The sequence below is a fragment of the Podarcis pityusensis genome (genome assembly GCF_964106645.2).
Source record: "Podarcis pityusensis genome assembly, chromosome: 14".
Lineage (NCBI taxonomy): Eukaryota > Metazoa > Chordata > Lepidosauria > Squamata > Lacertidae > Podarcis > Podarcis pityusensis.
In genome coordinates this window covers 33,681,320-33,708,071 of record NC_138039.1, presented here as the reverse complement: position 1 = coordinate 33,708,071, position 26,752 = coordinate 33,681,320, and the positions used below count along the sequence as shown (strand labels likewise).

The 26,752-nt window shown below is 45.5% G+C and overlaps 1 protein-coding gene across 4 annotated transcripts in view; it reads left to right on the top strand.

Moving 5' to 3' along the window:
- Positions 1–23,756, top strand: part of PCSK6 (proprotein convertase subtilisin/kexin type 6) — a 106,618-nt gene extending 82,862 nt beyond the window's left edge. For 3 of the 4 annotated variants that reach the window (XM_080980337.1, XM_080980338.1, XM_080980336.1), the window contains exons 15-21: positions 5,318–5,420; positions 6,513–6,709; positions 7,336–7,423; positions 13,852–13,955; positions 17,673–17,802; positions 19,361–19,473; positions 21,887–23,756. In XM_080980337.1, coding sequence (XP_080836463.1) covers positions 5,318–5,420; positions 6,513–6,709; positions 7,336–7,423; positions 13,852–13,955; positions 17,673–17,802; positions 19,361–19,473; positions 21,887–21,984 — 833 coding nt within the window. In that variant the 3' untranslated portion in view covers positions 21,985–23,756. Of the gene's footprint in view, positions 1–5,295; positions 5,421–6,512; positions 6,710–7,335; positions 7,424–13,851; positions 13,956–17,672; positions 17,803–19,360; positions 19,474–21,886 lie in introns of those variants that run through there. The other variant, XR_013979214.1, reaches the window with a different exon arrangement.
- Positions 23,757–26,752: the final 2,996 nt, after the last annotated feature.

Below are 26,752 nucleotides of genomic sequence, written 5' to 3'. Positions count from 1 at the left end.
TTCCTGAGAACGTTGGGATTTCGTTTCTATGTTTCTAATTCCAAACTGGTTAATCCCAAATGCATGATGTGGCCCCTACTAGCATAATGGAAATTAAAACCACATTGCAACAGGAAGTTTCCAAGCCTTTTGGGGTTATACAGATAAAGTTCCGACAGGTATGGACAATGCCTGTTAAATTTCAGAATGCAAATTGATTTTGATTTATTGTATTTCTATGCCTCTTTCCATTTGAATGAATCCCAGAACAGCTTACAAACAACTAACAATAACATCATAGAACATCACAAAGGCAGCATAATTAATATAAAATAATTGACGACCATTAATAAAACAATTGCTGTCTATGAAGCACTGTTAACAAAGCAGCAACTAAAAATAAGCTGAGCGTCACAATTACAGCAAAAGTCATAATATATGATTAACAGATCAATGTGGCGTTCTACAAAACAGTATTAACAGCATTAACAGATTAGCAACTGAAAAGATAAGCCCTGCTAAGTTTATGCAAACACTCCCCACACCCCCATGACTCATTATTCAGTTCATTAAAATACACATGAAATACATACATATAAAGTGGGGATGCAGAAGACCACACCACTAGTTCTTCCCCTTTTTCATGACCAGGGCAGGGCAAATCTCTCGATTTCAGTTTCTCAGTTTTTCAGTACAGACCTTGGGTTACATACGCTTCAGGTTACAGACTCTACTAACCCAGAAATATTACCTCGGGTTAAAAACTTTGCTTCAGGATGAGAACAGAAATCGTGCTCCGGCGGCGCAGCAGCAGAGGGAGGCCCCATTAGCTAAAGTGGTGCTTCAGGTTAAGAACAGTTTCAGGTTAAGAACGGACCTCCGAAACGAATTAAGTACTTAACCCGAGGTACCACTGTATTATGCTCAGTTCTCCACATCAGCTTGCTTTTTCTTTTTTAATTATTATTCCCTCATGAAATTTCATCAGTATCGTGTTGCTAATTTATCCTAATATACACAAATCTGTATGCAGTTTGGTCTAATATGCACAGTTTTGCAAAGCAATTTCTCCTCCTCGTAGAAAGCATTTTTGTATGTTATTTTCACGCCTTTTTGCAAACTGTAGCCTATGCCTTTTTGTACATGTTTCTTCGCTAGAGGACCGCTTAGCAAAATCCAGAAAAAGTGTGAATCTCGAAGGATGGCTGCGTTCAAGTTCCTGTTATTTGCTTTGTAATGTATGGTGGTTTGTCTTTAAATGTGAACTGAATCAAATTTACCCCATATCCCTTCCGGTGACTGGCAGAAACCAAAACAGAATGTTTTGGAAAACAGTACAAATGGCAGAATGAGAAACACAATACAAATGTACTTAATTTGGCTATCTCCTACAGAGCCCAGAATTAACAGAGGGGATCTGGCTGTGCAGTTTAGGTTGCTTTAGCACAGATTTCTGATTTGTATCCCTTTGTGGGGTGGGCTCATGCACCACTCCCTGAATTATGAGGATATAACATCATGCAGCAAAGCACTATCATATGATATGATAACTCCACTTCATGTCAGGGTGCGCTACTAAGAAGGACTGAAGTGTGCCTTGGAAAGTGAGGGATATGTTATTCATGTACTTATTCCACTTCTTTCATGCTCCTCCTGAAGGAGCCCAGGGCAGCAATACATCTGCTACTCCATGCTGTTCATCATAGAGAGGTGCCATACAGTTGATGCCTACTATCTCCGCCAGTATATTGGCAGTGCCATCATCTCAAAGATGGAGTAAAAATGCAGTGGGATTCCAAAATGCACCGCTGAGCTATAGCTGACCCATGCTTCAGGGGGGATGACTCAGAGGCTTCAAGAAAAGCAGAGTTTCGTATCAGTGTCATGATGGACCAGGTGATGGAATAGGAGTAGCCAATGTGGTTGGCATCCAGATATTGCTGGACTAACTCCCATCATCCCTGACCATGGGCCATACTGGCTGGGGCTAATGAGAGTTGTAACCCAACAATATCTGGAGGGCACCACATTGACTACCCCATGTTAGAGTTAGTAAGTTTCCTGTAGTTTTGCTCGATCTTTAGAACCCTCCCCAGGAAAGGTGGCTTAACTGCTTTCCTCTCAATCTTCAGAAAACCAGAAATGCCTGTCTTATTTCAGAGGGGTCCCATGCATCTGTGATCCCTCTCCTTTCTTTGAAAATATGTGGGCAGCAACCTCATCCTAAGTGAGGGGAATAAAGATGTGCATCAGCTGACACAGCCTTGCTCAACACAGCAGGGTTGAGGATCTTGTGGCCTTCCAGCTGTTTCTGGGCTACAACTCCCATCATCCTTGATCCCTGGCCATTCTGGCTGGAGCCAATGGGAGCTGAAGTACAGCAGCACCCAGAGGACCACTGGTTCCCCATCCCAGAACTACAGCATGACAGGTGTGAAGCACCGCCATTGCCTAGAAACCATTGCCTTGATAGTCTGGGAGTACAGGACGCCCAGGAGGCAGTATTAACTTCTGTGTTGGTACGAGGAGCTACTGGAGCTGCTGTGTTGTTGCAGACAGGACCGTTGCTGCTGGTTCCACTTTTGTGTCTCTATGCCTATCTTTCTATATACATAAAAATGTAAGGATGTCATCACGCAGCCCCTGTTGGAGGATTTGTAGTGGTGCATCACAATCCTAGATTTCATGAACTCAGAACAGGAAGAGGGAGCAAAACAGAAGGAAGGTTTAAAATGGTGGCTTTAAACAACAGCAGAGGCTTGAATAATTAAAGCAGGGATGGGGAGGCAGAGGAGCTATGAGGAGATATAGGTTAGGTGAGAGGTAAAGGGAGAGGGGTGGGGTTTGGCGGGATTGGTAAGCAACACAAGCAAGGGTGACGGTCCCTAGTAAATTTAGATGCATCTTCAAGGCTGAACTGTGTCTCCAGTTTTAATCTGAGGGGGAAAACGCAACCACCCTACATCCCGGATACCAAAAGTTTCAGAAATGCGCATGCCTTTTTAATGGCCACCTCCTTGAGACAATTAAGTTGACAAGCTGTATTGCCAGGGCAAGACATTCAATTGGCCTGGTAGCTCCACTTTAGGCCATGTAACTCTAAGCCCCATAAAGAAATGAGCAAGAAATGTGAGTTGCTGCTGCTGCTGCTGCTGCTGCTGCTGCTGCTGGCTTGGCTGATATCCTGTATACTAATATTATGGCTGCGAGATAAATGTTAGGTTCTGTTTGACTCTTGGTTTATACAGCCTCTTCCTGTGAGCCGAGAATTCAGGAGTAGGTGAATGGGATTCTTTGGACGGAGCCCACTCCTCCTGTTAAAAACCGGCCGCAGATGCAGCTTGTTGTCCTTCCAAGCTCTGCCCACCCCTCCCCAGCGCTATTAAATTATTCACACAAAATTTATTGTGGCGTTTGGAGTCTTTTTCCAGGTGGTCTCATAAACGTTGGCGAAACCCTCAAAAATGTAGAATCGTACACAGCTGCATAGCTCAGCTCAGCTTTGAAACCTGTCCCAACATTGGACCTCTGTGTTTTGTGGGACATGCAAGTCCTTCTGCTCATTTATGTCATTTTGGGCGGCGCTTGCCATAATACCCTTGACTCTTTATGCTAGCAATATCTGGATTCTAGAAGTAAACAAAACCAAGCTTTAGGGTACTTATACCTTTGAGTGTATATATCAATACCAATAATAATAATAATAATAATAATAATAATAATAATTTATTATTTGTACCCCGCCCATCTGGCTGGGTTTCCCCAGCCACTCTGGGCGGCTTCCATAGAAACAAAAAATACAGTAAAATATCACAGATTAAAAGCTTCCCTGAACAGGGCTGCCTTAAGATGCCTTCTAAATGTCAGGTAGTTATTTATCGCTTTGACATCTGATGGGAGGGCGTTCCACAGGGCGGGCGCCACTACCGAGAAGGCCCTCTGCCTGGTTCCCTGTAGCTTTACTTCTCGCAATGAGGGAACCGCCAGAAGGCCCTTGGCGCTGGACCTCAGCGTCTGGGCAGAACGATGGGGGTGGAGACGCTCCTTCAGGAAGCTCCTTCAGGAAGCCTTCAATGAAATCTGGACCCCAAGCAAGACATTTTCACAATTCAGGGATGGATTCCAGCCAGACCAAAGCATTTGCACAGGGACAGTGAAGGGTGTGGCCTGGAGACAGTCCTGGGACTCAGCTATACAGCTGCAAATAAAACGTTTCCATGCTTTTGGGGCATTGGAGGGCACCTGGCCCCTACCCCCAAAATTTTTTGGGTGGGGTCCAAAGGGCTCGGCCCCCAGGAGCTGGTGGCCCTTCCTCTGTGTGTTGCCTTTCAGCTAGATCTACTATTTTCTCTGCATAAGGTAAAGGGTAAAGGGACCCCTGACCATTAGGTCCAGTTGTGACCGACTCTGGGGTTGCGGTGCTCATCTCGCTTTATTGGCCGAGGGAGCCGGCGTACAGCTTCCGGGTCATGTGGCCAGCATGACTAAGCCACTTCTGGTGAACCAGAGCAGTGCACGGAAACGCCGTTTACCTTCCCGCCGGAGCGGTACCTATTTATCTACTTGCACTTTGATGTGCTTTCGAACTGCTAGGTTGGCAGGAGCTGGGACCGAAGAATGGGAGCTCACCCCGTTGCGGGGATTCGAACCACCGACCTTCTGATCGGCAAGTCCTAGGCTCTGTGGTTTAACCCACAGCGCCACCCGCATCCCTATTTTCCGTGCATAGACATGGGCAAATGTTTTGGAGTGGTCTGTATCTTCTTTCAGAGTGACTTCAGTTGTGTTTTCCATGAGGTTTCATTATTTGCAACAGAACTTGAATGCCATTCTCCTGAAACTGAAGCACCTTGTATTTTCAGCGTCCGCAAATGCTTAGCTTTAGGAACATACAGTGGCTAAAAAGCTCCCCTTTCATGCTGATTGAGCAGCTTTAGGATGCCAGAGGTAGGGACCCTGCTACAGAAACAGTAATGACACCCCGCCCCCCCGTCCACTAAACCACTGATCATGGTGCAGTCTGAAGCAGAGCACCTAAAGGAGAGCTAAGCCATGGACCCCCTTTTTAAAACCTAAGTCAGTTTCGTGCTCCTCGTGCCAGACATACACCAACTGAAAGAGCCTTGCTGGCTTTTGGCTCTTGGTATGATTATGGTAAACCTTTGGGGTTCGGGAAGGAGGGAAAATGACTGCAAAGTATTCCCAGCATTTTTGGGTTGGTTGTTGTTGTCTTTTAATTCTGCTGGTATGTGGTACACTTGATAGAATGCAATTTTGTGGGTTGAACTAGGAGGAGTTTTATATCTCTTCTTTCAGCAGAACTGTCTGTCTCTCTAAGGTCCGTGCCATACGGAATGTGGCGACAAAGGATGCGACGGCCCCAACGCTGACCAGTGCTTGAACTGTTTCCATTTCAGCCTCGGGAGCCTTAAAACTGGCAGGTAAAGTGGACAGAAGTCTTATCGCACATGTTAGCTTTCTGAAGGAGCAGGTGCGGTGGTTTAGTAGTGGGAGAGCTAGGTCCAAAATTTCCACTCAGCCATGGGTGAGTGACCGTTCATTGTCTCTCAGCCTAACCTACCTCGCCAGGTTATTGTGTGAAGCTGAAATAGGGAGGGGGAGAAACAAGTACACCATCTCAAGCTCCTTAGGGGCAGGGCAACTGGGATATAAATGTAAAAAACAAAACAAAAAATTCCCATCATATCTATCTTTTCTAAAGTTAAGTTGTATTGATTTTTTAATGGAGTTAACTTTCAAGCATGCTGAGGTTTGCAGCCTCATAATTCTTCCAGTTTATGATTGACATAATATATATGAAACAGGGGGTCCAACAATGAGGTGAGGATTAGGTGAGGATGCGAGCTGCAGGCCTGGGTGGGTGCTTGTCTCCCTCACTCTTCCTCTTCTGTGGCCCCTTCTGTATATTATTGATATAATAATAATAGTTTATTGTTTGTACCCCACCCATCTGGCTGGGTTTCCCCAGCCACCCAACAGCTCCCAACAGAATATTAAAAACGTGATAAAACATCAAACAGTAAAAACTTCCCTGAACAGCCTTCAGGTGTCTTCTAAAAGTCAGCTAGTTATTTCCTTGACATCTGAGGGGAGGGTGTTCCACAGGGCGGGTGCCACTACTGAGAAGGCCCTCTGCCTGGTTCCCTGTAACCTCGCTTCTCGCAGTGTGGGAACTGCCAGAAGGCCCTCGGAGCTGGACCTCAGTGTCCGGGCTTCAGTTTGTGGCCCCCCAGAAGGTTTCCTAGAGGGAATGTGGCCCTTGGCCTGAAAAAGCTTCCCCGCCCTTGCTATAAAGCAATAGGACTCAATTGGCTTGATCTAGCAGTCTCTTCTTATGTCTCCAGAAGCCACATGTTGGCAAAGCAAACAGGTGAATGGGCAATCAGAGAACCATGCAACATTTAGATGGCAGGACAGAACTGTGATGCTCACAATGGAGACAGGACCATAACAACTATGCTGGTTGGGCTGGAGCCTCTCACTTTCCTTGTGTTTCTCCCCCCCCCCCCCAGGAAGTGTGTAAATTCCTGCCCCCCTGGCTACTTTGGGGACACTTCGCAGCGGAAATGCCGCAGATGCTACAGGGGCTGTGAAGCGTGCTTGGGCAGAAGCCAGAACTCGTGCACAGCCTGCAAACGCGGCTTCTATCACCACCAAGAGACGAATACGTGTGTGATGCTGTGTCCAGCTGGGTTTTACTCTGATGAGGGTAAGGAAAGGAAATGCTTCTCAGCCAAGGGCTGCTAACCAATTGAAGGTTTTTGTTTTGTTTTTACCCAATATAATTGTCTCTGTGTTTCAAGTTGTGCATACTGTCAACCCCTCATTGTAGCTTCCCATCTTTAAGGAAAAATATTGAAGGGTAAGAGCACCTACAATTTGATCAACAGATACCAACCCCCTTTGTTAGAAAGAAAAGCTTTAGAAGTATTTTCTTTTTCATTCTCTCTCACAGTGACACGGTCTAACCAAAACAGTCTCAACAAGTTCATAATTATGAACTGTTCATAATTTGCAGCACCAGCTGTTAACATTTGTCCTTGCCCATTAAAAATATACAAGCTTTTAATTATTATGCTGTTTTAATTCTTCATGTTTTTCTCCAAAACAATGAGGTCTATAAACTTACTAATTTAAAGTTGAAACTGATAGTTTTTATGACAAAGGAATAACTGACAAAACCTAAGAATTCGTTTCCCACTTGGTCTAAAAACAATTATACTCTTAGTATTAGATTATTGTGAATTTGACAAATAAATTGCAAGAAACTGAAGCTTATAAACTCTAATATCTGCAACTGATCATCTTTCTGATTCCCCTTCTTCCCCAATAAAGGTCAGAGACGTTGTCAGAAATGTCATCAGAATTGTAAGAAATGCGTTGGAGAGATGGACAAATGCACTGTCTGCAAAGATGGATTCAGGTAAATTGCTAATGGGGAAAACATTGTGCTAGGCTTTCAGAATGTCTTCTGAAGAAACTAACATTGAATTTATCAAATTATTTAATAGGGGAAATGGGTCAAAACTAGGCATGTACAGTTGAGCCCCCTGCTGGATCAGGCCAGATAAGGGTCCATCTAGTTTGATATCCTTTTTTCCCCACAGTGGCCAGCCAGGCTTCCCCTTGGACATTCACAACCAGGCCACAAAAGAAACAGTAGTTTGTCGCTATCACCTGGCACACAGAAATTCCAATTTACCAGAGCTTTGTTCTCCTCATCCCTACCCATGCACACCTGTAATCTTGCGTACCTGTGCAATCTCTTGTAGTAGAGTCGGCAAGAATTTGGGTTGCTGGGCATTGTAGCTCTGTGAAGGTTCAGCTATAGTTCCCAAGATTCTTGGGGGAAGTCATGGATGGTGTGGGTGTGACTACAGGCTGGTGACTGTAAGCATTACAGCAAGCTAACATATGTGCTTGGAACAAGTGCTTGGAACAGCCTCCTCAAGTGCTCTATACATGTGATGTATTCATGTCTTATAAGTTATGCCTAAATGTACTCACCCACCCCTGCCCAGCCTCAGTTCAGATGGAACTGGGACATGGGGAATCTGCTTGTTATAAGGCTGCAGCCCTCCTTTTCCTGGTATACCAGCAGCATTGTTATTATTACTTTATTACTAAATGGATGCTGGTGGCGCTGTGGGTTAAACCACAGAGCCTAGGACTTGCCGATCAGAAGGTTGGTGGTTTGAATCCCCGCGACGGGCTGAGCTCCCGTTGCTCGGTCCCTGCTCCTGCCAACCTAGCAGTTTGAAAGCACATCAAAGTGCAAGTAGATAAATAGGTACCGCTCCAGCGGGAAGGTAAACGGCGTTTCCGTGCGCTGCTCTGGTTCACCAGAAGCGGCTTAGTTATGCTGGCCACATGACCTGGAAGCTGTACACCAGCTCCCTCAGCCAGTAAAGCGAGATGAGCGCCGCAACCCCGGAGTCGGCCACGACTGGACCTAATGGTCAGGGGTCCCTTTACCTTACTAAATGTATTACCCACCTTTCACCAGCAGGTCCAAGGGTGGGTACAACAATTTAAAATTTAAAACAGTTAAAACAGGAATAGAGTGAGTCTTGAAAGCACACGTCTCAGGTGTCGAAGGTCAGGATAAAGGGGTGCATCTTCAGCATCTGCCGCAAGCTGCAAGGTGAAAGTGTCAGGCACGCATCAGTCGGGAGGGAATTCCCCAACTCAGGGGCTGCCACAGAGAATGCTCTCTCCCAGGCCACCCCCACTCCAAGTTTCTGAGGGAGGTGGAACTGTCAATAGGACCGCTCCACAGGGAAGGTCTGTAGTGAAGGAGGCAGACTTTCAGCTATTTGGGGCCTGTGTCATTTAGGACTTTAAACACTAACATGAGCACCCTGAGGTAGGCCCAGAAAGGAACTGGCAACCATGTGCTTACCTGCATCTTAAATTCAAATTTCCTGTGGTAGATCGGTTTGTAAAAGGAGAGGGTGCAAGCATCTTTCAGGAGAGGGAGGGCAGAGGGAAAGCAAATAAATATGTTTATGTTGAACTTTATAAAACACACATTTTTCTGTCTGGTGCCTCCTTCAGACCTGCCTAAGTCAGGCTGCGTGTGTTGCGTACTGTATGAGTTATTATTCCAAGCAAGCTGAGTTTACTTAACGTGACCGGTCTTGATCGGTACACTTCTAATGAAGGCGTGTCTAATATACCTTACTGAGCACGAAGATTCACCCTATAGTTTTTGCTCTGTGCTGAAACTGTCTGCTTAAGAGAACAGAGAGCTCACCCTGACTTCTGATGGTCCCACCACTTTCCTCCAGGGAAACCCACTCTTTAGCGCTGAATCGGCGCAAATGTCAGTTGGGTTTTCCACAGACTGACGTTTGCTCCGATTCAGTGCTAAAGAGCAGGTTTTCCTGGGGAAAGCAGCAGGGTGAATGGAAAACCACCCGGCTCCGTTCTTTCTAAGCATGAGACAAGCAGAAGCCAGCACGAGTCCTGAATGAGGATCTTTCAGAAATGATTTGAGAAACTTTCCTTGATTAGCCTTGGCTAACTGATTGAGCTGCAAACATTTTTACCTCCCCCCCCCCCAAAAAAATCCACCATGTTGCTACAATATAAATAGCATGATCCCAGAACATATTTTATTTTGTTAAAGGTGATGTAGGGGAAGTCTAGCAATCAGCTGTGCAACCTTGGTTTAAACCTAAGTGCTATTGGGAAGCGGGGCATCTAGTCTGAGGCTCTTTAGTTTAGAGAAAAGGCAAGTAAGATGATACTGTATAGTATTATGTATGGTGTGGAGAAAGTAGAAAAGAGAAAAGTCTTCCTCAAAATACTAGAACTCACTGGGGACAGCCAACAAAACTGAATATTGGAAGATCTAGGACAAAGAAGTTGCCAGGTTCAGAAAATAAATAAGAAGTATAGATTCATGGCTAAGTACAACAAGTTAAGACGTTGATCCAACGAGTGACACAGACACCCCGCCCTGTACCTTCTTTTTGAAGAGTGGGCAGGCATAAAACTTAGCACAGCAAGCGGCCCAGTCCAAGGACTGGGCAAGCAGACAGACTCTCCTTTGAATGGGTTGGCCTTATCCTTTTCTCTGTATCCTTGGAGTTGGCTGTCAGCTATCTCCTCCTCTGAAGAAGGCCCCTCATGAACAGAAGGGGGTGCCAAGGGTGGCTTCTCAGTAGGATGCATTTGACTAGGGCTGTCCAGCCCTGCAGGAGAAAAACACTCCTCTGCCAATTTGCTTGGACCTAGTCCCAACTCTCTTTTCCCCAGACTACTGGCCTCTTCTCCAGGCTCAGGCACGTCTTGGGGTCCCAATTCCACCCTCCCCATTCTGCCAGGACCCATCCCCAGGGTCATCCTGAGCCCCTCCTCCAAGACAACTTCACAGGACTCACGGCAATACCTCCCTCAAAATGGAATCTCCATTGAAAGATTAGTTTCTTTATAATCCCCATTTGGTTTTCTTCTCCCTTGCCTTCTCCAGTAATAAAGTTCCATCTAGCCTTCATGAGGAAAATGATACATGGCGACTCGGAATGGATTTAGGAAGATGGGTCCCACTGATAGGTTTCCCCCCCGGGAAAGAAGCGGAACTTAAAATGTCAAACACCAGAAGCTTTATCTGAACAATTTGTTCAAGCGGGAGCCCCAAGGCCACCTCAAGCAGCTGCACGTCTGTGTTGCTTCACTGCAGAGCCCAAGGCCTCCTTGCCTGATTCATTTATAGGGCAGTAATTGGTCTGAAGTGACTGCTTCAATAACGGCACTTTGGCTAAAGTGGAAAATTGCAAGTTGCCTCCAAAGATTATCTACTTCCTAGGAAAGGGGGAAAAGTATCTTTTTATTGTCCGCTAACTTCCTTAAGCTGCTCCCCCAAAATCATGGCTTGTCACCTTGAAGAGCATTTTGCCAGCAATGTTTCTGTCTCTGCTTATTAAAAAAAGAAAAATCTTCTAGGGTGAAACCAAGAGATGTTTACAGGGATGGTTCAGCTGTAAATCAGGCTCACCGAGGAAGTGCAGATGGACTTGAGGAATCTGTCTCCATATCTCTATAAAGTAATGATGGCCTGGTCTTGAACTTGATCATTCAGTAGAGTTTGGGCCTTTTTGCCTCAAAAACATCACTTTATTTTTAAATGGCAGGATGGTGTGATGAAAAACTTCGACCAGGTGTGGGGTACCTTTTGGCCCTACAATGGTTGCTGAACTACAGCTCCCAGCAGCCCCAGCAAGCGTGGACAGAGATGATGGGAGTTGTGGTTTTGCAACATCTGGAGAGCCAAAGGTTTCCCCACACCTGGCTTAGACCAAGGACGAAAGCTCTTTATGTGGTGGATTTTGTGTGAGACTGGAGACAGATGGGTTCTGGGTTCAAATCCCCACTCAGCTGTATGTGTGACCACCAAAAGTGGGGCTAAATGGTATAACCCCATTTCCCCTTCATGGATTGACAGAAAGTATGTGGCATTCATATAACTCAGTACTGTCTACACCAGGCATAGGCAAACTCGGCCCTCCAGATGTTTTGGGACTACAATTCCCATCATCCCTGACCACTGGTCCTGTTAGCTAGGGATGATGGGAGTTGTAGTCACAAAACATCTGGAGGGCCGAGTTTGCCTATGCCTGGTCTACACTATCTGGCAGTAGTTCTCAAGGGAGGGAGTTTTATCCCAGCTCTACCCGGAGATGCCCAGGATTGAACTCTGGACCTTCTGCATGCAAACCAGATGTTCTACTACTGAATTGCAGTGTTTGCCTTGGGATATCTTTCAGGGATACCTGACTCCTAGCTGGTGCCATTGGAGCATGTTAAAGTGTTGAGACAACTACACAGCCTTGATGAGATCATAGCTGCTAAAAGTAATCAAGAAGGGGGCGTTTCTCATGCAATTCATCATCTGCACAGATATATGAGTGCATGGCTAGGCGCAGGAGTCTTAATAAGTATTGGTCAGTGAGTTTGTGCTGGTCAGGCTGATGGGAGTTGGTCCAAAACATCTGGAGGCCACCAAGTTGGCGAAGGCTGGTATATGGACTGTGGCACCTGGCAAAAGTGCAAGCAGCACTGCAGAAATGGTTGCATGCTACACAACGGCATAGAGAAAATAAGCAGGCCTTTGCACGTGATGAAGTATTCCTAGGGACCAACCTACATATAACACAACGAGGAGCAAACATTTGCAATTTCCACTCCTGTTTCGGTTGGAATTCTCCGACATCTGTATGGCTAATGCATCATGTAGCTCAGCTCTTAGCCAACCAAACACTGCCAAAGAACATGCGCTTCTAACAGTAGGAGACATCCGTTGGTTCAGGAGCAATTTTCCATCACCCCAGGATTGTTCATGACTTCGTCTGTGTAGAAATGATCACATTTTGTGGGGAGAGGGTAAGTGAGACTGTGTCCGCTGGCCATGCCCCAAGCAGCGCTACCAGATCTTCATATGCTGCAGATATATAAGCAGAGCTTGTTGTTCGGTTTGGGTAGATAGGTAGATGTTGCAGGATGGACCTTTTGACCGTGATCCTATTCTGTTTCCTTGCCTCCATTTCTCCATGGGTGATTGCATGAACAATTCTATAGCGTTCCTTCATCTGTACTCAGTGGCTTTGCCAAAGGAACAGTTGACCTCAGCTGGATGTTAGTAGCTCCACTAATGAATGGTTGGATGAAATTCCATGGTCTGCTAGGTTAGATGACCTTGGATGGTTTAAAAGTTATTCAAGGGACCTTTCTAACATTTCAGACCCAATCACATCAAGGCACAGCAACCTCTTATGTAAGAAAGGGTCACTGCTGGAGAAATTACAAAAAGGCAGCCAAAAGCTAGGAACCATTTATTACTAAAGTTTCTGTGGGTTGTTCATGATGAAGATCTTCAGAGAGTCAGGCTTGACTGCCCAGATACGGATATGAAAAAACATTGCCCATTCCTCTAAGTCTGAAAGCTTTTTTTTTTTTTTTTTAAAGGCAGTAGTTCCTCTGCTCCCCAAAAAGGAAATTAATTTCTGTTGTGCTGCTAGCTCTGTTTCAGCTGCCTCTAAAGACAATGTCAGCAGTGCTCTTCAGAACAGGCAGCTGGCCATTTTTGTGCCCACCTACTCCCCACCCGTAATTGCACTTTAAAAATAAAATCTTTATTGCTTTGAGTTGGGTAGGTTGAGCTGGGCAGAAGAGGCAATATTGCAATAGCAGGTAGAGAGATGTCCAGAGACTCAAACCTTAATAGGATAGAAGTTGTACCGGTTCCTGCAAAAAAAAAGTAATTGTCGCCTGCCAGAGGCAGTATGCCATTGAATACCAGTTCCTGGGTATTACAACTAGGGAGAGTTGCTGTGGCACTCGGGTCCTGCTTGTGGGCTTCCCATAGGCATCTAACTGGCCTCGATGAGAACAGGATGCAGGGAGTGTGTGCATATTTCTAGGCTTCAGTGCTAGTGTGGACCCTACTGGACCCTTTGGTCTTTATCTGGGACCCCCCTCTAGGTGCACCCTTTAAGGGACAGGGCCTTTTCTGTGGTGACCCTGCTTGTGGAATGCTCTCCCCAATGAGGTCTGCCTGCTACCATCATTAGCATCCTTTCAGCGCCAGGTAAAAACTTCTCTCTTCTCCCAGACATTTGACCGCTTTACAGTGATTTTGCTGACTATTGATTGTGCATTTTGCTGCTGTTTTATTGAGCTGTTTTATGTGTTAATATTGTATGGCCTTTGTTGCAATGCATTGTCTTTTATTTTACATTGTGCTTTGCACTCTTAAAATTTTGTAACCCCCCTTGGCACTCCTAACGTGCCAGTCAGCCACGAGATTGAAATGACATTGATGATGACCTCCACTGCTTTCCTCCACAGCCTTGTAGACAATAGCTGCGTTACAGGATGCAGGCCGGGCATGTACCTGATCAAGGAGCCAGTACGATGTGAGGGATGCCAATCAAACTGCCGGACATGCGTGGGTATGTTGTGTGAAGTAGTTACAAGAGGCAGGTAGTACGTGGGAAACATCAGCTTGTTGATCTGAATTGTTGCAAGCTTTGCATGTCCTTCACTGCAGAGAAGAACAAAGCCAGCCTGCAGGAGTTGCAGAAATGAAAGCTACTGGGTGTGTGGCTCCACCAACGAAGGAGTGTTGTCCTGGTTGGTCCTTGACTTCTTCTCTGCTTGGGGCAATTCACATATGATGCCAAACCATGGTTTGGTTTTACCATGAGCCAGCGTGTAGGCCCATGCTTTTTCTGACTCCCTGGGTCATGGGCAACCAGTTCCTTGGCTTCCATTTCTTGTTTGGAGTGCAGGCACAAACCATAGCTGATTAAATGTAATGGCAAATGTATGGTTTGCTATGGACCAGGAAGCTAGCTAGGGCTGATTGGAGTTGTAGTACAAAACATTTGGAGGGCACCAAGTTGAGGGGAGGCTGCTCTAGTGCATATGTAGGAAGGAGCTGTCCCTAATACATTGGGCCAGTTGGAGCATGTCAAGCTGTCACTCAGAATTATTTGTGCTGGCTGGGGTTGTAGACCAAAACATCCAGAGAGGACCAGAGAGGTTGTGGGAGGCTGTTTTAGACTGAAAAGGCAATGGGGTTTCTAAATGGGAAAATAGGTGTCTGCCTATGGGCGTTCGCAAGCAAGGAATTGGAGCATTGAGCTCTATATTTGTTTTAAGTCAAGTCTGCCTTCAGATTCTTATTTCTAAGGATTGCATCCAGCTAAGATCTAGTGAAAGTAGATTAACTGAAAATAATGAACCTAAGTTAATCATGTCCATTAATTTCAATGGATCTACTCTTGAGTAAAACTAGGATTGGGTACAACCCCAAAGAGTCCTAGGCCCTCTTCACACACCTTCTAGTTTGCCAGCTCACAAGGAAAAACGGCCAACTCTTCATATTTAAACCATAGAAAATTTCCACAATCCAACTGGATTTCGCTCTGCCAGGGCCAGCATCACACGTGGGCATGGCTGGGCAGAGGGTGCATTGACAGTGCACCTGTTGCATTGTGAATGTAGACTCACTGGGGAACAAGGGGGAGGGTTGTGCTGCCTGAGGGCCCACCGGAACCTGCTCTCTATTGTGCAGTTTGTAAATCAAAAGGTGCGTTCAATGTAACATTACTTGAACAAAGCTAAAAAAGTTAATTTATATTTTACTAATGACATGAGTGCCTGAGACAGACAGCCTCCTTTCTACTCCATCACATATTCTGGATGTGTTTCAAGAAGACTTTAAAATATATATATGTGATTGGAGTATTGTTGTTTGTATTCCTTCTGCTTTAAAGATAGAAGCCTTACCTTTCATGGGACTCAAAGGGAGCCATATGAAAAGCCTGTAAGAAGCACAGCACAAGAGAGCTTTTTGAGTACATAAAAGTGTCAGTGCTTCAAAATCTGTACGTTTGCATGGGAAGCTTATGTGGTGTCCCACTGAGAATTTGCTTCGGTTTCCAGCTTGTTCTGCCCCAGACCAGTAATAATTCAAGAGCAAATGCACTTTTAAAAAAACAAAGAAAATCTACAAAACTCAGAGTGAACACAAAGCATGTGTTGAAATCCTTTTTTTTTTCCTATTGAAAGCTGGGCAATCTCCCCTTTCCAGAGCGTATGGCCATGATCCAAAGAGCTACTTTATGTAATGCCCAAGGGCTTGCGTGAACTTAAAGCAAATTGTCACTCGTTTGAACAGCAGAATTCTGAGCCGTATCACAATTGTTGAGTTTCAGGTGCAAATTTGTGGAGCACTGGGTTCACTCTGCTGCTCAGGTTCCCTGTTCCAGCCTTCCCCTCCAAATGTTTTTGACTACAACTCCCATCAGCTCCAGACAACACTGTCAATGGTCAGTGATATTGAGAGTTGTAGTTTTGTGCCCCCCAGAAAGGACGTGTCAGCATTTCATGCTGGGATGCTACCACCACAGACCATAAACCTCCTTGTCCGATCCCAGATTGCCAACCGCATACATGCCAGCTTTGAGGGAGCGCAAAGCTCAGCTTCACTGGTATGTTCATATATACGCTTTTTATGGCCTGAGCGGCGTTGCTACTCGAGTCCTACAATTTGGAGTCCCCCAAGTCATTTGTTCCATGCCAGAAACATTTTGTCTTTGCAGCTGCCCCTTTAATGGCCTGGTCTGTAGCCAAATCGCAATTGAGAGAGACTTGTGCTTTTTCCACGAAATGTACTCGGAACGAGTCAGTCTGTCCCTGCCTGTAAAATGCTTTCTCCTGCAGTGCCACCAGCCACGCGGGACTCTGCCATTGGCCACATGTTGTAATCAAGCCTCTTCAACTTATATATCCCAAATGGCTGTTGGTCTCCAGACAGAATGCTCAAGTGCAATTCTCAATTTTTTTTCAAAGTTCAAGGATTTGTGGTTCTTTACAAGGTGCAGTTGATTCAATCTGCATGTCTTTATAATTAACCTTTATGAGTGTGGGGAACAGTTTGTAAACAGCAGGTGGTTAGAAAGCTCTCTCTGTGTTAGAGAGCCAGTGTGGTATAGTGACTACAGGGAAGGAGCAGTACTGGAGAGACCCAATTTCAAGCCCTCACTCAGCCATGAAACTCTCAGTCAGCTTCCTTCAGCCATCTCTCAGCCTAACCTACCTCACAAGGTTGTTGTGAGGATAAAACGAAAGGTGGGAAGAACCATGTGTGCGCCATCCTGAGCTCTTTAGGAAAAAAATGAGAGGTTCAATATATATATATGGTGAGATATGATGATAGAGATGAAATAAGACTTGAATAACACACAGCCTGAACTTGTGTGGTAAACTGAAGGTGGCTATTGACCATGATGCAGTTAGGCTGTTGCCCTATCCCTGTCTCTCTCTCTATTGATAAGCTCAGCATTAGCAGTTAAAAGAGTGACAAACAGCTTAGGAGTGGAATTGCCAAGTGGACTGTACTCCCTTAAATTCTGAAGGAGCAGGTAGGTTTCTATGACCCAGAAGCTTGGCTCCTTGAGTGCTTCAAGACGTTTGCAGATTAATCGCCTGCTTGTGTTCAAACTAAGCTCTACAAGGGCTAGGAACATCCTTTTCTTAAAGAACAAATCTGAGGAATCCAAATATCTGCTTGCATGAAATGGCAAAAGACGCCCTAGCAGTAGCTAGCTGGTATGTAAGCTTTAGATTTTTTGCATTAGGGTGTCCTTGGAGAGATGAAGCTTCTCTGGCTCATATTTATCTTCCTGCTGGAAGGAAACCAAGGCAGATTCCTCCTGCTGTCTTGTTAGTGTCACATTAATTTTTTTTTTAAAGCAAACAAACCTCACAATGATAGCAGCTTGTACTTCCATTGTATTGTAATCTCACAGACATTCATATGAATTCCTCCTCCGTTTACATTTACTCTTTTCAAAAGACCCCGAGCACTTTGCCTTGGATGATAGTCCTTGGCCACCAGCATGAATCACACCAGATTCTCCATTCTTCTAAGCCATAGAAAATCAAAAGTGATTCATTCACACTGGTATCCAAGAACTGTCGTCCTGTTGCACATTAACAAAGGCAAAATGATGAGAATCTTAAGCGCTCTAGCAACTCATTTCTTCTCCCTTAGGAGTAGAGCAACAAGCAGATTCCTCGCCTCCATTATCCCCCAGTTTGCACCCGGTACAGTGTTTGTATTTCCAAACTGGTGTGCTTGTTTTCCCCATGCTCCTTAGGGCCGGGCCGAGAGGAATGCATCCAGTGTGCCAGGAACTCGCACCTGCACGAGTGGAGGTGCGTCCCAACATGCGGCGAAGGCTTTTACCCCGAGGAGTTGCGTGGGCTCCCCCACAAGGTCTGCAGAAGGTAGGAGAGCAAGCAGTTTTGGCAACCCGGTTTTGACAATGAACGTTGGAAGGTTCGGGACAGATAAAAATGCTACTTCAAACTGTGCACTCCCACAGGCGGCTGTAATGGCTATCAACTTGGTTGGCTTTAAAAGAGGATTGGACAAATGGATGGGGGACAAAGGCTATCAGTGGCTCCTAGCCATGATGGCTTTGCTCTGCCTCCATGGTTGTTGGAGGCAGTAATGCTTCTGAGTACCATTTGCCGGAAACAGGAGGAAGGGAAAGTACTCTTGTGCTTGGATCCTGCTTTCAGGTTTCCCACGGGCATTTGGTTGGCCACTGTGTGAGAGGTGGGCCATTGGCCTGATCCAGCAGATTCCACTTATGTCCTTGTATCCTTTTGTGAAAGTAGCGTGGGAGCAAGCATTAACCCTGGCCAAGCACTCTGCTTTGGCATAATACAAACAAGGATCTCTCTTCTTGTTAGCTTGTTAGTCGCCCTGAGCCCAGCCTTGGCTGGGGAGGACGGGGTATAAATAAAAATTATTATTATTATTATTATTGACTCAAAGCAGCTCTGTTGTGGTCAGATTTAAGGAGGAGACAATTGTCAGAATCAAATTTATACCTCTTAGTCTACCACGTGTATACCAAGTTGATATTGTCCTCTTTTAACCTCCTGCAACATCTCTTTCTACAACAAGGACAGAACTGGGAGGTGAATTCTTATTAAATGGCATTTAGCCAAGACCCCTCACACGCCTCCCCTTCTCTCCTGGAACCAGGCTCAGATACTGAGCATATGTTACGCATAAAGAGTCACAAGTTCAAACCCCCACATCTCCAGAAAGGTGTCTTAGCTCCCTCCCAGACCATGACAATGGAGGCTCTTCCTTGAGAGTAAGGAAGAGAGATCTCTATTGAAGCAGAGGAGACATACAGGCTCAGCAACAGGTAGTCATGGCAGCCACGGCCCTCAGGCATAGAATTAAAGAATTGTAGAGGTGGGAGGGATTATGAGGGTCATATATTCCAACCCCCTGCCATGCAGGAATCCTTTGCTCAACGTGGGGCTCGAACCCATGACACCGTGTTCTAAGAGTCTTGAGCTTTACTGACTGAGCTATACTAGGAAAGACGAGACTAGCCAAGCTAGAAGTAGTGGTCCATGGTTAAGGAGTCCCAAGATCAGGGTAAGGAGTTCTGGACTACACAGGAGCAACAGAACTGTCCTGGTGGGTTGGCATGGCTCTTGCGCTGGATACAATGCAGGGACAGCAACTGTCTGGATGGGAGACCTCAAATTCTCTGTATAGGAAGAGTTTGGGTAGGGCTGTGGGATAAGCTAGTGGTCAGATATGTCTACCCTCCTTCCATCTGTGCCACGGATGGGAAACATCTGCATGTTGGCTGGACTCCAGCTTCCTCAGTCCCAGCCAACATGGTCAGTGGTTGGGGATGATGGGAGTTGTAGTCCCTCAAAACCTGGAGGGCTGTGGGTTCCATGCCTTAGTTTGGATTATGGGCACGCAACGAGCTGCTAGGAAGAGTTGCCTTTTTCATCTCTTCCTCAGATGTGAAGATAACTGTTCAAGTTGTGACAGCTCGGGAAGAAAATGTCTCCGGTGTAAAGAAGGCTTTAGCTTGCTTAGTGGCTCGTGCATTGCTAGTGACAGATGCCACAATGGTATGTATTCGCATGGACGTTTATTAAAGATGGGCAGATCTGAACCATACATTTAAAGCACATCCAATGCACACTTGAAGCACATGACTTCCTCCAAATAATCCTAGAAGCGTTTTTGGTTAAAAAGTGTGTGCTGGGAATTGTATTGCTGTGAGGGGGAAACGAGACCTCCCAGGATCCCTTGGGGCTAAGTCACGTGCCTTAAATGTGCATTGCGTGCACTGTAAATGTTTGGTGTGGCTCTGCCCAAGTACCCACATAAGCAATATAACACACACCTGACTAGCCACTGATATGGCTACATCCACACCACACATTTAAAGCACATGGCTTCCCCCAAAGTATCCTGAGAACTGTAGTTTACTCCCCACAGAGCAAAAATTCCCAGCACCACTAACCAACTACAGTTCCCAGGATTCTTTGGGGTAGATCATGTGCTTTAAATTATACTGTTAATACAGCCTCTGTCCCACTTTGCTTGGTTCCATCACAGCAGTTGAAAGATGATGCAGCTGGGGAGCAAAGGGGGGGGGAACCCCGTGCAGCTCAAATGGAACTAGATTTTAGTATCAAATTGGAGGGCATCTAGGGAAGAAATGTGATGGGACTTTAGGAGCTAACATTTCGATTGAATCATTACTAGTTCTGCATACCTACATTCCCTAGAATCTCATCCTTGTCTTCGGCCAGATGTTGCTCATTCTTCACTCCCTTCTTGCATCAGGAACTTGCGGCAATTTTAATTACTTTTGAGGTTGAGATTTCATATTTATGGAATATATAATGAACTTTACTGAAATTTAACTTTGGGGCAGCAGGCGGTAGAGAAGAATCAGTGACCTGAAAACGTGCAGGTAAGGTAAGAAAGAAAAAAAATTCCTATAATTTCTCCTGGCACAGAATTTGCATGGAGCTGTTTTAAGAATCGACTGCTGAAGGATGGGAGAAATTGGCATATTCCAAGTCTATACATGATGCTGCTGAAAAACATTTTTATATCTCTTTCTTAAATTCAGCCTGTCCGTCATTGCACCCTTTGTCAGCTGTTTCAATGAGAATATCGGGAGATATCCCTAAAAAGGGACAGATTGACCAAGCTTTCCTTACCCACCTCAGGGTTCATCCACACTTCCCGTTTGTTCCGCTGCTTTCCCCCAGGGAAAGCCACTATTTACTGCTGAATTTGACGTCACTCACCTTTTATGTGGAGTTACATTAGTTCCAGTTACAGCGGCAAAGCTGGGTAGGGCTGGGGGTGCCCCCTGCCAGAAACCCTGGACAACTGCTGCCAGTCAGCCAGGACCACATAATGAAAGACCTACATTGGCTCCCAGTACATTTCCGAGCACAGTTCAAAGTGTTGGTGCTGAGCTTTAAAGCCCTAAATGGCCTCAGTCCAGTATACCTGAAAGAGCGTCTCCACCCCCATCGCTCAGCATGGACACTGAGGTCCTCCTCCAAGGGTCTTCTGCTGGTTTCCTCCCAGCGAAGGGACAGGGAACCAGGCAAAGGGCCTTCTCTGTAGTGGCGCCCGCCCTGTGGAACGCCTTCCCATCAGAGGTAAAGGACTTAAAAAGACATCTGAAGGCAGCCCTGTTTAGGGAAGTTTTCAATGTTTGATCTTTTATCATGTTTTTAATATTTTGTTGGATGGCTACCCAGAGTGGCTGGGGAAACCCAGCCAGATGGGTGGGGTATAAATAATAAATTATTATTATTATTATAGACAATACTGAACTAAGTGGATCCAGCAGTTTGACTCCGTATATGGCATCTTCCTTTGTGGTGTGGGCACAATGGACAGCCAGGGTTCAGAGCTGCAATAACTCATCCCCACCATCCTTCAGTTTTTCCATATTATCCTAATGCTGCGTGAGGCCATTTTGTCACTTTCTTTTCCCTTCTTGCTCATCCCCTTGTACGATTCAACTGTGTTGGTGCATCTGTGCAGTACTTGAGCAGAAGAGTGTTGTGTAGTGGTTAGAGTGTCAGGCTGGGACCTGGGAGACCTGGGTTCACATTCCCACCCTGCCATGGCCAGTCACTGCCTCTCGGCTTAACCTACCTGACAGGATCATTGCGGGGAGTTAACAGAGATAGGGGAGAACTATGTACGCCACTTTGAGCTCACGGGGGGAAAGGTTGGGATATAAATATGGCAGGTAGAAGGATTAGATAAATATTTCCATTCTGAAGTCTATGCATGTGCAAGAGCTATGCTCATGAAATGTACATGGCTATCCCCATCTCGAAACTCTCCAACAGATGGATGAGCTGCTTTTTTCTGTTATCTCTCGTGTAGCAGAATAGCTCTTGCTGTGCTTTTTCCAGTCCTACTTTGTTTGGCTAAAATGCTAATCCAATTTCTTTCCCCCTCTCCTCCCTCTTTCCAAATGTATGTATGCTCTCCCAGCTGATGAGGTCTTCTGCGAGATGGTGAAATCCAACAAACTCTGTGAGCGCAAGCCATTTATACAGTTTTGCTGTCGGACGTGCCTCTTGGCTGGCTGAGCTGAAGATTTTAATATCCGCCCTCTGGAGGCCCTGTTGTGCCAGTACCTTAGGACAAAGTCTCCCTTCTCCTCCCTGTCTGCCCCTACCCCTACCCCCCCACACTTTGGGAAGCTTCACCCAGCACTGACTGAAGCTTCAGCTTGCAACTTGGATCACTTTAATATTGCCTGCCAGTCTGGTTTCTACAATGCCACACGCCTGGTTAACACCCAAGCCTAGGTAGCATCCTTGCTTTGTTTGTTGCATCTTAAAAGAAAAAAATAAAATAAAAATGAATAAAAATGCAGATGGGAACACAAATCCTTCTTGGACATGTCTTGCAATGGAGAGTGACACCAAAGTCCACATGCCCAGCTTCATTCAAAATAATCAACCCTCCCAAATAGTATCCAGGCGGGTGACTGGGCAGATTTAAGGTATTTCTGCACTTTTGAGAAGAAAAGGGCACCTCTTGCCCATCCATCCCAAAAGAATGTACAGCCCTTTAGCTGTACAGTGATTGAGTTTTCTTCCAGTGCAACCCTGGCTTGATGCACTTCACCCCAGCAATGTTGTGGTGAAAAATAAGGACAATCCCCAATTGCCTTTTAGAAGCAAAATTGGCCATAGCAAACTTACAACTTGGCAGTCACCAAAGAGGCAATCCTAGAGTTGGCAGGAAGAGGTGAGAGCGGTCTTTGTCTAAGCCCCAAGTGTCCACCTTTACTGCAAGCTGTTTTAAGTAGCCAAATCCTTCCTAAGTGACTGTCGGAAACCCGGTAGCCCTGAGCACCCCGCAGGATTGAAGCCTTCCCCGTGAAATTGCTGGGAATAAATTCATCTCTTGTCTGCAGACACAGACTAGAATAATTTCCTCTCCGCAACAAAAGATTATTTCTGCCCTCCTCCCCTCCCCAAATGTTTGCATCTCCTAGCTTTTTCAGCTTTGATTGATGGCTTCATTTTTCTGGCCTACCACAACTTGCTGACAAAACCTTTCCTGCCTAATGACAGCTCAGTGACTTTAGTAAGCAATCCCTTCCAGGAGACGTTCTATTTAGCCAGCCAGGAGGGAAGGGAAACAACCAATTGTACCAAACGGCGCTATACAACACATCTGAATGTATTCACTATACATATACATATATATATATATATATATATATATATATATACACATATAATAATATATATTTTTTAGTTTGTTGTGTGGTGTTTATATAATTGTGTTTAAATATATTTGGCTATGTTGTCTTACAGAATTTTTTTAAAAAGTAACTTATACAGTCATTGCCTTTATTCACAGAAATTTTAAATTATTTTTTACAGGGACAGACCTTTTTTTTATGTGACTCCTTCCCTTCCAGGGACATCTTTGTAAGTTTCAACAAAAATGTCCCTTTCCCCCTTCTTCAGACATATGTAAACAACACTTCTCTTTTTTCTTATAATGCCTCTTCTGATTCGCGTTGTTGGCTGTTTTAATAAGTTAAACCTTCAGCCCATGAAATTGGTGGTAAAACATTAATTGGCTCTTAACAAAGTGAGTTTTCTAAGCTTTTTTTCCCTGGCTAAAATTAACTGACATGACCGTACTGCTTTAGACCCATGTGCTCTCAAACTTGGCTTGAATGAATAGTGAAAGCCAACACAGTGTTTCTGATGTGATCAATGGCAAGAAGTTGACAAGGCAACCACACCATGAATAAAATGTTTATAGTCCTGATGAGTTATTCTGTACTTACCCCACCCCGAAGCAACCAAAGTAAATTGCTTTATTTTACTATGAATATCCTATTTCTGTGTAGTCTTTTAATTACCATCTGGAGGGGGATCAACGACCTATATTTATTGATGAGATGCACACACAAAAATCCACTGGGATGTGATTCATCTTGTAGATTATTCCCAGTGAGTGAGCTAATGACCCACAGCATGATTCAAGGTGCCTCTAATTTAGGGATGGGGAATCTGTGGCTCTACAGATGTTGGATTACGACTCCCATAATCCATGGCCATGCTGGCTGAGGTTGATGGATTTTGGAGTCCATTGTAATCTGGAGGGTCACATGCTTGCTCTAACAGGGCAGCTGGTCTTAAAAATATTGTTGATTATTTCTAATGTAGGAATTTCAGAAGATACTTATGGGCTTCCCATAGGCATCTGGTGGGCCAGGGAACAGTGCGCCAGATTCAACTAACTGGCCCTTCCAGCTGAGGCCCGTGCAGTGACTTCCACTAGCACAATGAGGCTTCCCTTCTCTCCTCCCACTGTTCGTTCCCAGGAGGGTGGGGGGTTCAGGAGAACACCCCCCCCCCAGAACAGCATGTGTGAGGAAAAGAAAAATCAATTCATCCAGCAAGAAGAAATGCTTGCTGTCATGGACCATTTTAGCACAACGTTGTCTGCTGCCCAGAATCCCGGACTGGACGGGCTTTTGTCCTGATCGTCTTATTTCTCAGTCAGGAGAAAATACCTCTTCTGAGGTCCTATAAGCCAGGGTAGCTGCTGTGTTTCAAGTATTGGTGGGCATTATGTGGATAGGACGCGGGTGGCGCTGTGGGTTAAACCACAGAGCCTAGGACTTGCCGATCAGAAGGTCAGCGGTTCGAATCCCCGCAACGGGGTGAGCTCCCATTGTTCGGTCCCAGCTCCTGCCAACCTAGCAGTTCAAAAGCACGTCAAAGTGCAAGTAGATAAATAGGTACCGCTCCGGCGGGAAGGCAAACAGTGTTTCCGTGCGCTGCTCTGGTTCACCAGAAGTGGCTTAGTCATGTTGGCCACATGACCCGGAAGCTGTCTGCGGACAAACACCGGCTCCCTCGGTCAATAAAGCAAGATGAGTGCTGCAGCCCCAGAGTCGGTCACGACTGGACCTAATGGTCAGGGGTCCCTTTACCTTTACCTATATGGATAGCAGGTGACACATGTGCATTATATATATGTTCCCCCTTCAGAACTGTTCCTGTTCAAATGCTAATTTCATACCCTCCAACATTTCTCCAATGAAAATAGGGACGTCCTAAGGGAAAATGGGACATTTGGGGATCAAATCAGAAACCGGGACAGCTTCTGTTAATCCAGGAATGTCCCTGGAAAATAGGGACACTTGAAGGTGTCTGTATTTGGTCCATTAGCAGCTTTATCAAAACTAGGTGCAAGAACCTATCATGAATACCTCCCTTGTTCTCTTAGAACGGCAATGGCACCCAGCTCAGAGATTCTGGAACTGAGATCCAGCTGAAAGAAAGCCCTATATGTATATAGGCCTCCTAGTGGCAACCCATAATACTGATCGGGCCTGCAGCCACTTACTGTATTTACGCAAATCTAATGCGCCATTGAATCTAATGCACACCCTAATTTTCGCGACGTAATTTGGCATTACATTCGAGTAAATACAGTAACTTTGGTGACTATGGACAGGCCTGTATCACCAGGTGCTCCTAGGCCATCTGCTAGCCCCAAAGTAACTTCTACATGTCAGCTGCTTGGACAGGAGACCATGTGGGAACCATATGGAAGCTACTCAAAGCTCTTCAAAGTGTAAGCACGGCTGATAAATAAAAATAAATCCCGACGAGAAACCCTGACATCTGGCCTGCGCGCTTCATAATCCACGGGGCAAAAATGCAGCCCATCAGCCATTTATGGTGGACCTTGGAAAATCTGGCGCCCTGCTTGGAATTACAAAAATGGTGTGTGTGCAATTTGTGTTCGTTTGACAACTGTGAGGGAGGCTTGGCCTACCGATGAAGAGAAAGGATTGTTTCAGAAGTATGACTGTGTTTAAACTGAAGGGAAGGGTGGCTGCTCAATTTGCGTTAAGCTCAATAGCAGGAAAGTACAGTGGTACCTCGGGTTAAATACTTAATTCGTTCCGGAGGTCCGTTCTTAACCTGAAACTGTTCTTAACCTGAAGCACCGCTTTAGCTAATAGGGCCTGCTGCTGCTGCCGCGCCACCGCCACGCGATTTCTGTTCTCACCCTGAAGCAAAGTTCTTAACCCGAGGTACTGTTTCTGGGAGTCTGTAACCTGAAGCGTATGTAACCTGAGGTACCACTGTAGATACAACTATTTTTATTTCTTTTTAGTTACAGAAACATTTTAGTTTCCTAAGGTTGCAGAGATTTGTTCAGAGACCCTTATTCCTCTCCTAGAGTGGTTTAACAGTCCATCTGTCTTCATGGGGAACTCTGGAAATTGTAGGTCTGTGGGGGGTACAGGGGCCTCCTAACAACTCTCAGCACCCTTAAAAAAAACTACTAGCTTGTCCCTTGCTAACTCTGGTATAAGCAAGGATCCTTGGTAACCACAAGGAAGCATGCTTTTTTCTTTCTCAGGGTCACAAAAACCCAGCAGCAGAGGAGAGTGAATGTGGGGGCCTGTGATTTACAAATTCATTTCCTCCCTGACCCAGAGCTGTAATTATAATAATGTCCTATCCTGTCATCAGCATGTCCAGAACTTCCGTCTCCCAATCTCCGCAAACAGGAGCGGTGGTAGAAATGCCAGCACACTCTCAGCAAATACCACAGGGGCAAAGAAGTTAATAGACACCACATTTAATGCACGAGCAACTCCCGTTGCCGAACACAGCTGCAATTAGCAGCAGGGAGAGGAACAGCGTTACCATTTACTCTCGCTCCAGTGTGCTCCCACTGCCGCTGCTTCAAGGTGCGCGCATGACGTTAGCCACAATCCATACCTATCCTGTAATTTCTTGAGAAATACAACTGTCTGGTGTGTCTTTCCTCAACTCAACTTCCGCACAATTTGAAAAC